Raw genomic sequence first — 14,812 nt, forward strand, 5'->3', positions numbered from 1 at the left:
CCTGCAGGGCGTTAGTGCACCGCGGCTGGCAGGGAGAGAGTCCGGGGAAAAGTCTGGACCTGCCGAAGAGGCAAGAGACTTTTACGTCCCTCTTTGTTTCCTGGTGCACGAGGAGAGGGGATTAAGAACGCTGCTTGAGAGAGCTCCAGGGACGGGAGCGAGCCGCGGCTAAAAGTGCGGAGCCCAGAGACAGACATGAGACGCTAAGGCCGCTGCTGCCGCCACCAGGAGGCCTGTGTGCGAACACAGGTCGCTAGCCACACGCCCTTCCGGGGAGCCTGTGCAGCCCGCCACTGCCAGGGTCCCGGGATCCAGGGACAACTCCCCCGGGAGAACGCACGGCGCGCCTCAGGCTGCAAAGTCACGCTGGCCTCTGCCGCCGCAGGCCTGCCCCACACTCCGTGACCCTCCCTACCCCCCCGGCCTGAGTGAGCCAGAGCCTCCGAATCAGCGGCTCCTTTAACCCCGTCCTGTCTGAGCAAAGAACAGACGCCCTCCGGCGACCGACAGGCACAGGCGGGGCCAAATCCAAAGCTGAGCCCCTGGGAACTGTTAGAACAAAGAAGAGAAAGGGAAATCTCTCCCAGCAGCCTCAGGAGCAGCGGATTAAAGCTCCACAATCAACTTGATATACCCTGCATCTGTGGAATACCTGAATAGACAACGAATCATCCCAAATTAAGGAGCCCTGTGGATGAAAGGCTCTTGGTGCTGCAGCCAGGAGTCAGTGCTGTGCCTCTGAAGTGGGAGAGCCAACTTCAGGACACTGGTCCACAAGAGGCCTCCCAGCTGCACATAATATCAAACAGCAAAAATCTCCGAGAGATCTCCATCTCAACGCCAGCACCCAGCTTCACTCAACGACCAGCAAGCTACAGTGCTGGACATCCTATGCCAAACAACTAGCAAGACAGGAACACAACCCCACCCATTAGCAGAGAGGCTGCCCAAAATCATAATAAGTCTACAGACACCCCAAAACACACCACCAGACGTGGACCTGCCCACCAGAAAGACAAGATCCAGCCTCATCCACCAGAACACAGGCACTAGTACCCTCCACCAGGAAGCCTACACAACCCACTGAACCTACCTTAGTCACTGGGGACAGACACAAAAAACAACAGGAACTACGAACCTTCAGCCTGCAAAAAAGGAGACCCCAAACACAGTAAGATAAGCAAAATGAAAAGACAGAAAAACACACAGCAGATGAAGGAGCAAGATAAAAACCCACCAGACCTAACAAATGAAGAGGAAATAGGCAGTCTACCTGAAAAAGAATTCAGAATAATGATAGTAAGGTTGATCCGAAATCTTGGAGATAGAATGGACAATAGAATGGACAAAATGCAAGAATCAGTTAACAAGGACCTAGAAGAACTAAAGATGAAACAAGCAATGATGAACAACACAATAAATGAAATTAAAAGTACTCTAGATGGGATCAATAGCAGAATAACTGAGGCAGAAGAACGGATAAGTGACCTGGAAGATAAAATAATGGAAATAACTACTGCAGAGCAGAATAAAGAAAAAAGAATGAAAAGAACTGAGGACAGTCTCAGAGACCTCTGGGACAACATTAAACACACCAACATTCGAATTATAGGGGTTCCAGAAGAAGAAGAGAAAAAGAAAGGGACTGAGAAAATATTTGAAGAGATTATAGTTGAAAACTTCCCTAATATGGGAAAGGAAATCGTTAATCAAGTCCAGGAAGCACAGAGAGTCCCATACAGGATAAATCCAAGGAGAAATACGCCAAGACACATATTAATCAAACTGTCAAAAATTAAATACAAAGAAAACATATTAAAAGCAGCAAGGGAAAAACAACAAATAACACACAAGGGAATCCCCATAAGGTTAACAGCTGATCTTTCAGCAGAAACTCTGCAAGCCAGAAGGGAGTGGCAGGACATATTGAAAGTGTTGAAGGAGAAAAACCTGCAACCAAGATTACTCTACGCAGCAAGGATCTCATTCAGATTTGATGGAGAAATTAAAACCTTTACAGACAAGCAAAAGCTGAGAAAGTTCAGCACCACCAAACCAGCTCTACAACAACTGCTAAAGGAACTTCTCTAGGCAAGAAACACAAAAAGGAAAAGACCTACAATAACAAACCCAAAACAATTAAGAAAATGGGAATGGGAACACACATATCGATAATTACCTTAAATGTAAATGGACTAAATGCTCCCACCAAAAGACACAGATTGGCCGAATGGATACAAAAACAAGACCCATATATTTGCTGTATACAAGAGACCCACTTCAGACCTAGAGACACATACAGACTGAAAGTAAGGGGATGGAAAAAGGTATTTCATGCAAATGGAAACCAAAAGAAAGCTGGAGTAGCAATTCTCATATCAGACAAAATAGACTTTAAAACAAAGACTATTAGAAGAGACAAAGAAGGACACTACATAATGATCAAGGGATCGATCCAAGAGGAAGATATAACAATTGTAAATATTTATGCACCCAACATAGGTGCACCTCAATACATAAGGCAAATACTGACAACCATAAAAGGGGAAATTGACAGTAACACATTCATAGTAGGGGACTTTAACACCCCACTTTCACCAATGGACAGATCATCCAAAATGAAAATAAATAAGGAAACACAAGCTTTAAATGATACATTAAACGAGATGGAGTTAATTGATATTTATAGGACATTCCATCCAAAAACAACAGAATACACATTTTTCTCAAGTGCTCATGGAACATTCTCCAGGATAGATCATATCTTGGGTCACAAATCAAGCCTTGGTAAATTTAAGAAAACTGAAATTGTATCAAGTATCTTTTCCGACCACAACGCTATGAGACTCGATATCAATTACAGGAGAAGATCTGTAAAAAATACAAACACATGGAGGCTAAACAATACACTACTTAATAACGAAGTGATCACTGAAGAAATCAAAGAGGAAATCAAAAAATACCTAGAAACAAATGACAATGGAGACACGACGACTCAAAATCTATGGGATGCAGCAAAAGCAGTTCTAAGAGGGAAGTTTATAGCAATACAATCTTACCTTAAGAAACAGGAAACATCTCGAATAAACAACCTAACCTTGCACCTAAAGCAATTAGAGAAAGAAGAACAAAAAAACCCCAAAGTTATCAGGAGGAAAGAAATCATAAAAATCAGATCTGAAATAAATGAAAAAGAAATGAAGGAAACGATAGCAAAGATCAATAAAACTAAAAGCTGGTTCTTTGAAAGGATAAACAAAATTGATAAACCATTAGCCAGACTCATCAAGAAAAAAAGGGAGAAGACTCAAATCAATAGAATTAGAAATGAAAAAGGAGAAGTAACAACTGACACTGCAGAAATACAAAAGATCATGAGAGATTACTACAAGCAACTCTATGCCAATAAAATGGACAACCTGGAAGAAATGGACAAATTCTTAGAAAGGCACAACCTGCCAAGACTGAATCAGGAAGAAATAGAAAATATGAACAGACCAATCACAAGCACTGAAATTGAAACTGTGATTAAAAATCTTCCAACAAGCAAAAGCCCAGGACCAGATGGCTTCACAGGCGAATTCTATCAAACATTTAGAGAAGAGCTATCACCTATCCTTCTCAGACTCTTCCAAAATATAGCAGAGGGAGGAACACTCCCCAACTCATTCTACGAGGCCACCATCACCCTGATACCAAAACCAGACAAGGATGTCACAAAGAAAGAAAACTACAGGCCAATATCACTGATGAATATAGATGCAAAGATCCTCAACAAAATACTAGCAAACAGAATCCAACAGCACATTAAACGGATCATACACCATGATCAAGTGGGGTTTATTGCAGGAATGCAAGGATTCTTCAATATATGCAAACCAATCAACGTGATACACCATATTAACAAATTGAAGGAGAAAAACCATATGATCATCTCAATAGATGCAGAGAAAGCTTTTGACAAAATTCAACACCCATTTATGATAAAAACCCTGCAGAAAGTAGGCATAGAGGGAACTTTCCTCAACATAATAAAGGCCATATATGACAAACCCACAGCCAACATCGTCCTCAATGGTGAAAAACTGAAAGCATTTCCACTAAGATCAGGAACAAGACAAGGTTGCCCACTCTCACCACTCTTATTCAACATAGTTTTGGAAGTTTTAGCCACAGCAATCAGAGAAGAAAAGGAAATAAAAGGAATCCAAATCGGAAAAGAAGAAGTAAAGCTGTCACTGTTTGCAGATGACATGATACTATACATACAGAATCCTAAGGATGCTACCAGAAAACTACTAGAGCTAATCAATGAATTTGGTAAAGTAGCAGGATACAAAATTAATGCACAGAAATCTCTGGCATTCCTATACACTAAGGATGAAAAATCTGAAAGTGAAATCAAGAAAACACTCCCATTTACCACTGCAACAAAAAGAATAAAATACCTAGGAATAAACCTACCTAAGGAGACAAAAGACCTGTATGCAGAAAATTATAAGACACTGATGAAAGAAATTAAAGATGATACAAATAGATGGAGAGATATACCATGTTCTTGGATTGGAAGAATCAACATTGTGAAAATGACTCTACTACCCAAAGCAATCTACAGGTTCAATGCAATCCCTATGAAACTACCACTGGCATTTTTCACAGAACTAGAACAAAAAATTTCACAATTTGTATGGAAACACAAAAGACCCCGAATAGCCAAAGCAATCTTGAGAACGAAAAATGGAGCTGGAGGAATCAGGCTTCCTGACTTCAGACTATACTACAAAGCTACAGTAATCAAGACAGTATGGTACTGGCACAAAAACAGAAATATAGATCAATGGAACAGGATAGAAAGCCCAGAGATAAACCCACGCACATATGGTCACCTTATCTTTGACAAAGGAGGCAGAAATGTACAGTGGAGAAAGGACAGCCTATTCAATAAGTGGTGCTGGGAAAACTGGACAGCTACATGTAAAAGTATGAGATTAGATCACTCCCTAACACCATACACAAAAATAAGCTCAAAATGGATTAAAGACCTAAATGTAAGGCCAGAAACTATCAAACTCTTAGAGGAAAACATAGGCAGAACACTCTATGACATAAATCACAGCAAGGTCCTTTTTGACCCACCTCCTAGAGAAATGGAAATAAAAACAAAAGTAAACAAATGGGACCTAATGAAACTTAAAAAGCTTTTGCACAGCAAAGGAAACCATAAAGAAGACCAAAAGACAACCCTCAGAATGGGAGAAAATATTTGCAAATGAAGCAACTGACAAAGGATTAATCTCCAAAATTTATAAGCAGCTCATGCAGCTTAATAACAAAAAAACAAACAACCCAATCCAAAAATGGGCAGAAGACCTAAATAGACATTTCTCCAAAGAAGATATACAGACTGCCAACAAACACATGAAAGAATGCTCAACATCATTAATCATTAGAGAAATGCAAATCAAAACTACAATGAGATATCATCTCACACCAGTCAGAATGGCCATCATCAAAAAATCTAGAAACAATAAATGCTGGAGAGGGTGTGGAGAAAAGGGAACCCTCTTACACTGTTGGTGGGAATGTAAATTGATACAGCCACTATGCAGAACTGTATGGAGGTTCCTTAAAAAGCTACAAATAGAACTACCATATGACCCAGCAATCCCACTACTGGGCATATACCCTGAGAAAACCAAAATTCAAAAAGAGTCATGTACCAAAATGTTCATTGCAGCTCTATTTACAATAGCCCAGAGATGGAAACAACCTAAGTGTCCATCATCGGATGAATGGATAAAGAAGATGTGGCACATATATACAATGGAATATTACTCAGCCATAAAAAGAGACGAAATTGAGCTATTTGTAATGAGGTGGATAGACCTAGAGTCTGTCATACAGAGTGAAGTAAGTCAGAAAGAGAGAGACAAATACCGTATGCTAACACATATATATGGAATTTAAGAAAAAAAAAAATGTCATGAAAAACCTAGGGGTGAAACAGGAATAAAGACACAGACTTACTAGAGAATGGACTTGAGGCTATGGGGAGGGGGAAGGGTAAACGGTGACAAAGCGATAAAGAGGCATGGACATATATACACTACCAAACGTAAGGTAGATAGCTAGTGGGAAGCAGCCACGTAGCACAGGGAGATCAGCTCGGTGCTTTGTGACCGCCTGGAGGGGTGGGATAGGGAGGGTGGGAGGGAGGGACACGCAAGCGGGAAGAGATATGGGAACATATGTATATATATAACTGATTCATTTTGTTGTGAAGCTGAAACTAACATACCATTGTAAAGCAATTATACTCCAATAAAGATGTTTAAAAAAAAATAAGCAGGCAGAAATCTATAATTTTTTTGTGAAACAGTTCTAGTTTTAGAGACAGGCTCATTAAAAATAAAAACAAACATTTTGTGGACCTAAAATAACATGCTGCAGGTCATTTGTGCCCATGGGCCACAGTATCTGCCTTATACCTATAAACATTTTCTTTTGCCCTCTTCCAATATTCATTTGTGACAAGCTATTCATCATAAAAGTCCTGTTTTCATGACAATTACATTCTTTCCTGATTGCCTAGTTTTTTTCCTTCAAGGTTTTATAATGTAAAATTTTAAACACAGAGAAAAGTTGAAATAAATTTACAGTGAATGCCCATACACTAACGACCTAGATTTTACCATTAACATTTTACTTGCTTTACTACATATCCATCCATTCCTTTATGCATCCATCCCTCTATTCATCTCATCTTTTGATGCATTTCAAAATCAGTTACAGACATCTGTACACTTCCCCCTAAATACTTCCACATGTATATCATTAATTAGAGCTCAGTATTTGTTCAGGTATTTTTTCTCTTGAAGTAAAATTTAGATAAAATAAAATATGAAAATCTTATGTTTACCATCTATGAGTTCTGAGAAGTACATCCACCTGTGAAATTCAAACCCCTATGAAGTTACAGAATATTACCATCACCCCAGGAAGTTCCCTCATGCCCCTTCCTGGTCAGTCCCTGTCCTCTTCCCTCAGAGGCAATCACTGCTCAGATTTTTTTCCCATGACAGATTAGTTTTGTCTGTTCCAGAACCTCATCTAAATGGAACTTCTATGTATTCTTTTGTGTAAGGCTTCTTTCAGTATAAAGTTTTTGAGATTCATCTGCAATGTTGTATGTATCAGCAGTTTGTTCCTTTTTATTACTGAATAGTACTTCATTGTAGGAATATACCACAGTTTTGTTTAGCCATTCTATTTCGGACACCTGGACGGCTGCCAATTATTAGCTATTCTAAATCTTTGGCAATTACAACTGTACTCTGCTAATTTTCTTGTTAGCTTCATATACCACCCCCTCCCCCACACCCCCCATAACATACCATCAGCTAGTTGGGAGAGAGAGAAAAAAAAAAAACTTTCAACCAGAGTAACTCATTTACTTTTTCTCCTAACTGATGTCAAAAGAACCCTGCTTATTAACACAAATGCTCTATTATTAAAATGCTATGCAGTGTTGGTAATGTTCTGTTCTATGCTAGTTACATTATATAGGTACATTAGCTGTGAACATTCACCAAGTTGTACACTACTGATTTGTACATTTTTCAGTAGGTATATTACATTCAAAATTTGTTGAAAAAGCTGTGTAAACATTCTCCTAATGGCTTATAAGAGACATTTGACACTTCAGTTTCTATCTTAACCCTCAGCCCTTGGTCCTTTCTATCAAGTGCTTAGTAACACATTAATTCTTAATCCTAGGAAGTTCTTTTTAAAAGCAGCTGCCAAGGGCTTCCCTGGTGGCGCAGTGGTTCGGGGTCCGTCTGCCGATTCGGGGGACGCGGGTTCATGCCCTGGTCCGGGAGGATCCCGCGTGCCGCGGAGCGACTGGGCCCGTGAGCCATGGCCGCTGGGCCTGCGCGTCCGGAGCCTGTGCTCCGCGGCAGGAGGGGCCACAGCGGTGAAAGGCCCGCGTACCGCAAAAATATAAAAAATAAAAAAATTTTTTAAAGTAGCTGCCAAATCCCTTTAGTAATCCAAATAATTTACCTCTTAACTTAATGATTTGGTAAATTCAGGTTTCTGTACGTTATTCTTTGCTCTTGAAAATGGAGTTGTCCATTGCTAACTTCATGCTTTGAAGGTCTTCATACTTTCAAAATTCACCATAAACTGACCTTGTTTAGATACGAGATTTCAAGGACTGTTTTATTATACAGACAAAAAAAATCAATTATGATATTTTCCTATCCCATTTATATCAGAGCAGATAGAATTCTGTATATAATTCTTCAAACGTCTCTCTGTATGGAACAGCACTCTGTATATATTAGCATAAAACTAAAATAAATTACAAGAATTTAACCTGTTAACTGAAAAGTATCCATCCTAAAGCTTATATTACAACTACCAGAACTAAAGATTCCACAGTATCTGAAGCAATGTAATATTATGTTATTTCAGATTCCTTGACTATGGGAAACATTTTTAATCCAAAGTCATAAAAGGATATAACAGAAGGCACCTATTATTTTGTCTGCACAGAATGCCTCATTGTTTCCAATCACATGTTCTTGGGGATGTCACTCAAAATACCCTACCTTCTGGCCAACAGCGTGGGCACACAAGGAAACCAAGCCTTGTTCTCCTCAAAATATTCAGGTTAGAGTAGAAGGAAGATGGACAGTCACTGTAACTGTGCTCAGCTGTGGGAAGATGTTAGTCTGGTATATTCCTCACCATGCAGAAGAAGCTAGTTTGTAGGAAACTAAAGCAGGCATACTAAGAAATGCAGAGCAAAGGGGAAAGTTCTACAGTGTTCATATCCCTTGTTCTAGTCATTCCTAAGCCCCTACCTCATCCCTGCTCTTCTTCCCCACCAGGGGTTGAACCCATGCCCCCTGCAGTGGAAGCGCAGAGTCTTAACCACTGGACCACCACGGAAGTCCACTCCTGCTCTTCTTGCTATATTGTTATGTAAGAGCATAAACTTCCCTTTATGCTTCACCTTGTTTAAATTAGATGTCTGTGCCTTGCACCAAGAGAGGTCCCTAATACAAAGATATACCTTAAGTAAAAAGATCTACAATTGCTAGAATAAAATGTATGACTCCTATAGAGCAGAATGATAGTGGCATAATGAGCAGGATCAAATCATGCATATGACACTGAAGGTACAATATTTTACTGAGAAAATGCCAAGATTAGAAGCTTTCTTGGATATTGAGAACAATATTCCAGTGGCATTAACATAAACAAGGTACACATTCTGTCATTTTCGAATTTTATTTCTTATAATTCACCTAGTTTAAGCACATAATCATGAAATTATGGCTAAAATGACCTACAAAGGTCATCTAAGTCCATGATACCAGCAATTCTTTTATAACAGAAAAAGATAACATGTAAGAACTGAATTAATTTTCCTATGTAGCAGAAGAACTGTTCACAGGATAAGGAACATCTTTCACTTCAAATTACTAATCTGAATGCAGACTCAGGCCAACAGTAATTGAAAATGATGTGAGAAGAATTTTGACACTGTAACAACACAGACAATGTCTGAAGCATAAAAGAACAATTAAATTCAGGAATTATGCCTCAGTTCATAAACTGACATTCTAAAAGACCATACTACTAGACCATAATAGTAAACGTATTTTACAATAAATTTTACCCCACTTGGATATGTAAACCCTTCTTGGATAAGGCCCGAGGTCCAGAACATACTTTCTTAAACTAAATCCTATAATCATGAAGGTTAAAGCATTCACAAATGATTAATCTTGAAATCATATGTGCAAATATGACACAACTACCTTACCTGTAAATCATCAACAGATAATAAGACCTTATTGGATAACACAGCATTTTCTTCAGCTTGACTGCTGTCTTTATCTTTTTATCTAGAATGACTAGGCAAAATATGGTCTAGTCATGTATTAGTTTTGTTTGTCATACATGGTATTTATTCCATGATGATTTAACACATTATTGCATCAGTCATAATATTAACCAACTAAAGACGTACTAAGGCCCTTCTTACTATTTATGGCACATTACACACACAATTATTATTACCATCAAAGGAGAGGCAATTTTAAAGTAAGAAAATGACAAGAGTGAGAATAAGTAAGAAATGAAGATTTGCTGGGGATTGAGCTTCACAGTATGGTAAAATGATTCTATAATTCAAACCAATGGCAGAACTGACTAACGCAGAGAAGAGAGACTATGACTACAGATAATAGTATAAAAATGTTCTTTTCATAATAAAAAGATTTTGAGAAAAATAAGATTATATTCAATTTACAATCATACTTTAATAGCTATTTTTAAATTACCACTAATTAAGGTTGAGATTTTTAAATTACAGCCACCTTATACACATTTGGGAAAATAAAATCCTAGTGTTGATAAAAACATGTAAGTTTACAGAGGGAGATATAAATTAGGTGTGCAATCAGAGAACAGGAGACCATTTAGACAAAAATCATTCAACTAACACTTATTGAGTGACCCCTATGTGTCAGACCATGTACAAGGCAGAGAGGATGCAACAAGGAACAAATTAGGCAAAAATTCCTGGCCTCATGATGCTTAATTACATTCTAATGGCTATAGAAAATAGCCATTAACAAATAAATTGTATTTTTTAAAAAAGGGAAACTCAGGCCCAAAGCAAACACAGTGCCTTCCCTTTCCCAAGGACACAGCTACTTAGCAGCAACTCAGGCTACAGTTCACACCACCTGGCCTATTCCAGAGACTTTTAGATATATGATAAAGCCAATGAGAGAAGAAAAAAGTTTAACAAAAAACCTAAATAACAAGGAAAATCTATCTTAATGTCTACTTACTGGATTATAGAACTGTCAACCAAAACAGAAGGAATTTAATTGAAATATTGGTTGACCCAAATTTTAGAAAATGCTTACGCTAAAGGCACTCTGCACTAGACTCTAAAGATGTACTTAATGAGCTAATAGATACTTTATCTACTCTAGAATACTTTTATTCAGAGGCCTATTTAATATGAACTAGTGGTTACAGCTCATGTCCTAGCACAAAAAACACTCTCTACATAATACCACCATCCAATTTGTATTTTTTGCCAGACTCCAAAGAAAGTCTACCAGCTACATTAGCTAATAGACTTAACTACATTATCATCCCCAGTAGGTAAAGAAAATGGCTAAGGTGTTTAGTAGTTTGCATACAAAAGGCAGCATTAAGGTAGCATTCTTCCAATATTCTGCTTGTCACAAGGTATTTAATACCAGCCATCTGTTTCACAAATTTCTAGGCTATTAAGCAGTTTAAAATTATATGTAATTTTATGTTCAATTGAAAATTAATGTTAGACTTCAAACTTGAAACAGAAATGGTAAAAGAGAAAGTTGATAGATTTGAAAATTCATTCCTTACCACATAACTATGAAAAAATTCTTTCAGCTCTACAAACGCCTGCTGTCGTTTGTGGATCATAATCATAATGATTTTTAAATTTTATTAAAACAATTGAGAGGATGAAAATTAAGAGAAGAATTAGATACTTACACCACTGGAAAGGAACTGAGCATACTTTACATGAGGTGAATCAATATCTTTTCTAGAGATGATCAGCGTTATTTATCATTCTGTGGAATAAAGACAGAAAATTCAGAAATAGTTTTTAATCAAGTATTGAACAAAAATTTTAATTACATACTTAAGGATTAACAGTTAACATCGGATACTCATGATTTTAAAATTATTTTGTAATTCTGAAAGGAAACATTGGTTTGAAGGAAAATTTTAAAAATAGAAAAATGCTTTTGATAGCTTTCAAAATCATTCACTTGGAAAAAGTAATGAAAATCATACCCCTGAAGCTTAATCTGTTACCAGACACCACTGAGGGAAACAGATTTAAACATGCAATGGAATATATATATATACACACACTGTAGTGACATTCAAGATAATTTGTTGATAGTAACATCAACGCGTTTATGTAGAATCCTATAAACAAAAAACCACACCACAGCATGATTGCAGCTAACAGTCTTAACTGTGGGGTAAATCCTGGGGTCTAGTTCCAAGTCTATTACTTATTTTACTGCTAGCCAAATCTTCAGTGACTGAATTTCTCTAAGTCTCAATCTCTGCATCTATAAAACAGGGATAATAGATAACTACTTCAAAACGCTACAAGAATTTAAAACATTTTTTAAATGGTGGTGATGAAGCACTTCACAAACTATCAAGTAGCAGAGACTATTAATACCAGTTTAAAAAAGACACAATACCCATGTCGATTCCTGAACAGAGTGTAAGTTAATAATGGAGTGAGTCTAGTACTTCTATCTTCTGATTAGCATTCTACTGCTTTATTCAGCATTCAGACACTGTGACCCCTTTCAATTCAGACATAGATCTGAACAAAAAGTGAAATCTACCATTCACAGTTTAGGAGCTAAAGATCATGTATTACTGACTGAACTTATTAGCACTTTCAAACCATAATCTATAGAGGCAGCTATTTCCATGAACTCAAAGTTAATATTATAAATTAGACAAAAGTTAAAAATGTTGATGTCAAAAACTCTCTCATTAAAATACACATTCAGCACTGAATTATATAAAGCAAGACCAAAGTGTCTAACAGTGACTAATGATATATGTGAAATGTACAGGGTAAAGTTAGAAATCTTTCATATTTCATATCCTAAATTGTAGCTTTAATGAAGTTCCTGCTGTAGTTAATTTTATTGCTGACTTAAGAAACACTGGTCCTAAAAGGTAGATATAAAATACAAAGAAATCTACTGAAATATTGTTGATTACATTTCCTAGACAAAATAGCAACACCAAGCCACAAAACTGATTACTGGTCAATACACGTTTTTTCCACTCTTGCTCAAATGCAGTTAAAATATACTAAGTATTTACTTGCCCTGACATAGGCACAAGGTCATAATATGAGTAAGATATGGTCCCAGCAGTGTAGAACCTTATTAAACTATGCGGAAGGGTCAAATAAAAATCACACACACACACATCCTTCTAATAAAAGGCATAATGTGATAAGTCTAAAAATTCAACGTCTATGAGAATAACAATTTAGAAATTAATTTAGGTCACAGAGAACTGGGAAGACTTCTTCAAGTGAGATCTCAGCTGTTATCTGAAGTTTAGAATAAGACTTCCACCAAACCAAAATGTGAAGGGAGGTTAGAATCAGTGGAGGAAAGAATCAGGGAGAAGGAACAATTAAAAGAGATTATGAAGGATGATTAGGGAATAAGTAGACCTGTGTTGTTGGCCTTTAACATGTATGTATGAGAAGACAGGTAGAAAGGGAGGACTTCCACTATCTATGGAGGGCTGGTAAATGCCTTGCAGTAATTCTGACCTTTATTCTGTAAGAATGCGAATGATGCTACAGCTGAATCAGACAATCTAGGAAGTAAATCACCAAAGACCCTCATTTCACAGATAAGAAAACTGAGATTAAGACACTGATACAGACCTGTATAACTGCAAATCACTGAATTCATGTCATTTATATTTCAGATATAAATGGGCTAAAAATATTCTATAAAATAAAATATTCTAAGAACAGAAGACCAAGCAAGCATGGTGCTATGAGTTCTCTACTCTCAGGTTCAACGTCACAGAGCCCCTCCTAGCATAGGATACAGATTTTTTTTAAACTGACAGATTAAAAATGTATATTAAAATCACACCCATTAGAATGGCTATAATCAAGAAACAGAAAATAACAAGGATTGGCACAGATGTGGATAAAATAAAAGCTTTGTGTGCTGCCGATGAAAATGTGTAATGGTGGTGCCACTATGGAAAATACAATAGTATGGCAGTTCCTCAAAACAATTAAACACAGATTACCATAAGATCCGCAGTTCTACTTCTGGGTGTATATCCAGAAGAAGTGAAAGCAGGGACTCGAAAATATATTTGTACACCCAAGTTTATAGCAGCATATTCACAAAAGCCAAAAGGTGGAAACAAACTCAAATGTCCATCGATGGATGAATGGCTAAACAAAATGTGGTACACACATAACATATAAGGGAATATTATTCAGCCTTAAAAAACAAGGAAATTCTGACATAGTAACACGGATGAACCCTGAAGGCATTAATTACACTAAGTGAAACAAGGACAGTCACAAAAGGTCAAATACTGTATAATTCCACTTTTAAGAGGTATTTAGAGTCATCAAATTCAAATAGAAAGTAGAATGGTGCTTGAATGGGGCTGTGGAAGGGGGAGTTATTGTTTAATGGTACAAAGTTTCAGTTTGGGAAGATGAAAAAGTTCTAGAGATGGATGACAGTGATGGTTGTACAACAATGTTTACTGTGCTTAATGTCACTGAACTGTATGCTTAAAAATGGTTAAAATGGTAAATTTTATATTATGTATATTTTATTACTGCAAAAAGTAGAGTATTACAATAAAAGAAAATGTACATTAAAAGGTATCAGGGATAAAAGTTCAAGGATGCTGAATCATATTTAAGCACCCAGCTATAAAAAGCAAGTAAGTTATAAAAGATAAAAAATCAGCTCCTCATTGGACTTCTAATCTGTTATACTTTAAAAAAAGAGAAAGAAAGAGTTGAATAACATTCACAGGGGACAAGGAGAAAAGAATTCCATACCAACAAAACTTACACTTTGATATATGAAAAAATTGCAAATATGCAAGAATTGAGAGAGTATATTTTCTCAGTTACCCCAACTGAGAAAATAATTGAGAAAGGGTTCTAAATAAGAAAAAATAAACC

The 14,812-nt window shown here is 37.2% G+C and overlaps 1 protein-coding gene across 13 annotated transcripts in view; it reads right to left on the reverse strand.

The window, feature by feature from the left end:
• HMBOX1 (homeobox containing 1) overlaps positions 1-14,812 on the reverse strand; it is a 207,133-nt gene that overhangs the window by 99,519 nt on the left and 92,802 nt on the right. For 12 of the 13 annotated variants that reach the window (XM_033857582.2, XM_033857581.2, XM_033857580.2 and 9 more), the window contains exon 2: positions 11,575-11,654. In XM_033857582.2, coding sequence (XP_033713473.1) covers positions 11,575-11,597 — 23 coding nt within the window. In that variant the 5' untranslated portion in view covers positions 11,598-11,654. Of the gene's footprint in view, positions 1-1,093; positions 1,146-11,574; positions 11,655-14,812 lie in introns of those variants that run through there. The other variant, XM_033857583.2, reaches the window with a different exon arrangement.

Source organism: Tursiops truncatus, chromosome 6 (assembly GCF_011762595.2).
Source record: "Tursiops truncatus isolate mTurTru1 chromosome 6, mTurTru1.mat.Y, whole genome shotgun sequence".
Taxonomy (NCBI): domain Eukaryota; kingdom Metazoa; phylum Chordata; class Mammalia; order Artiodactyla; family Delphinidae; genus Tursiops; species Tursiops truncatus.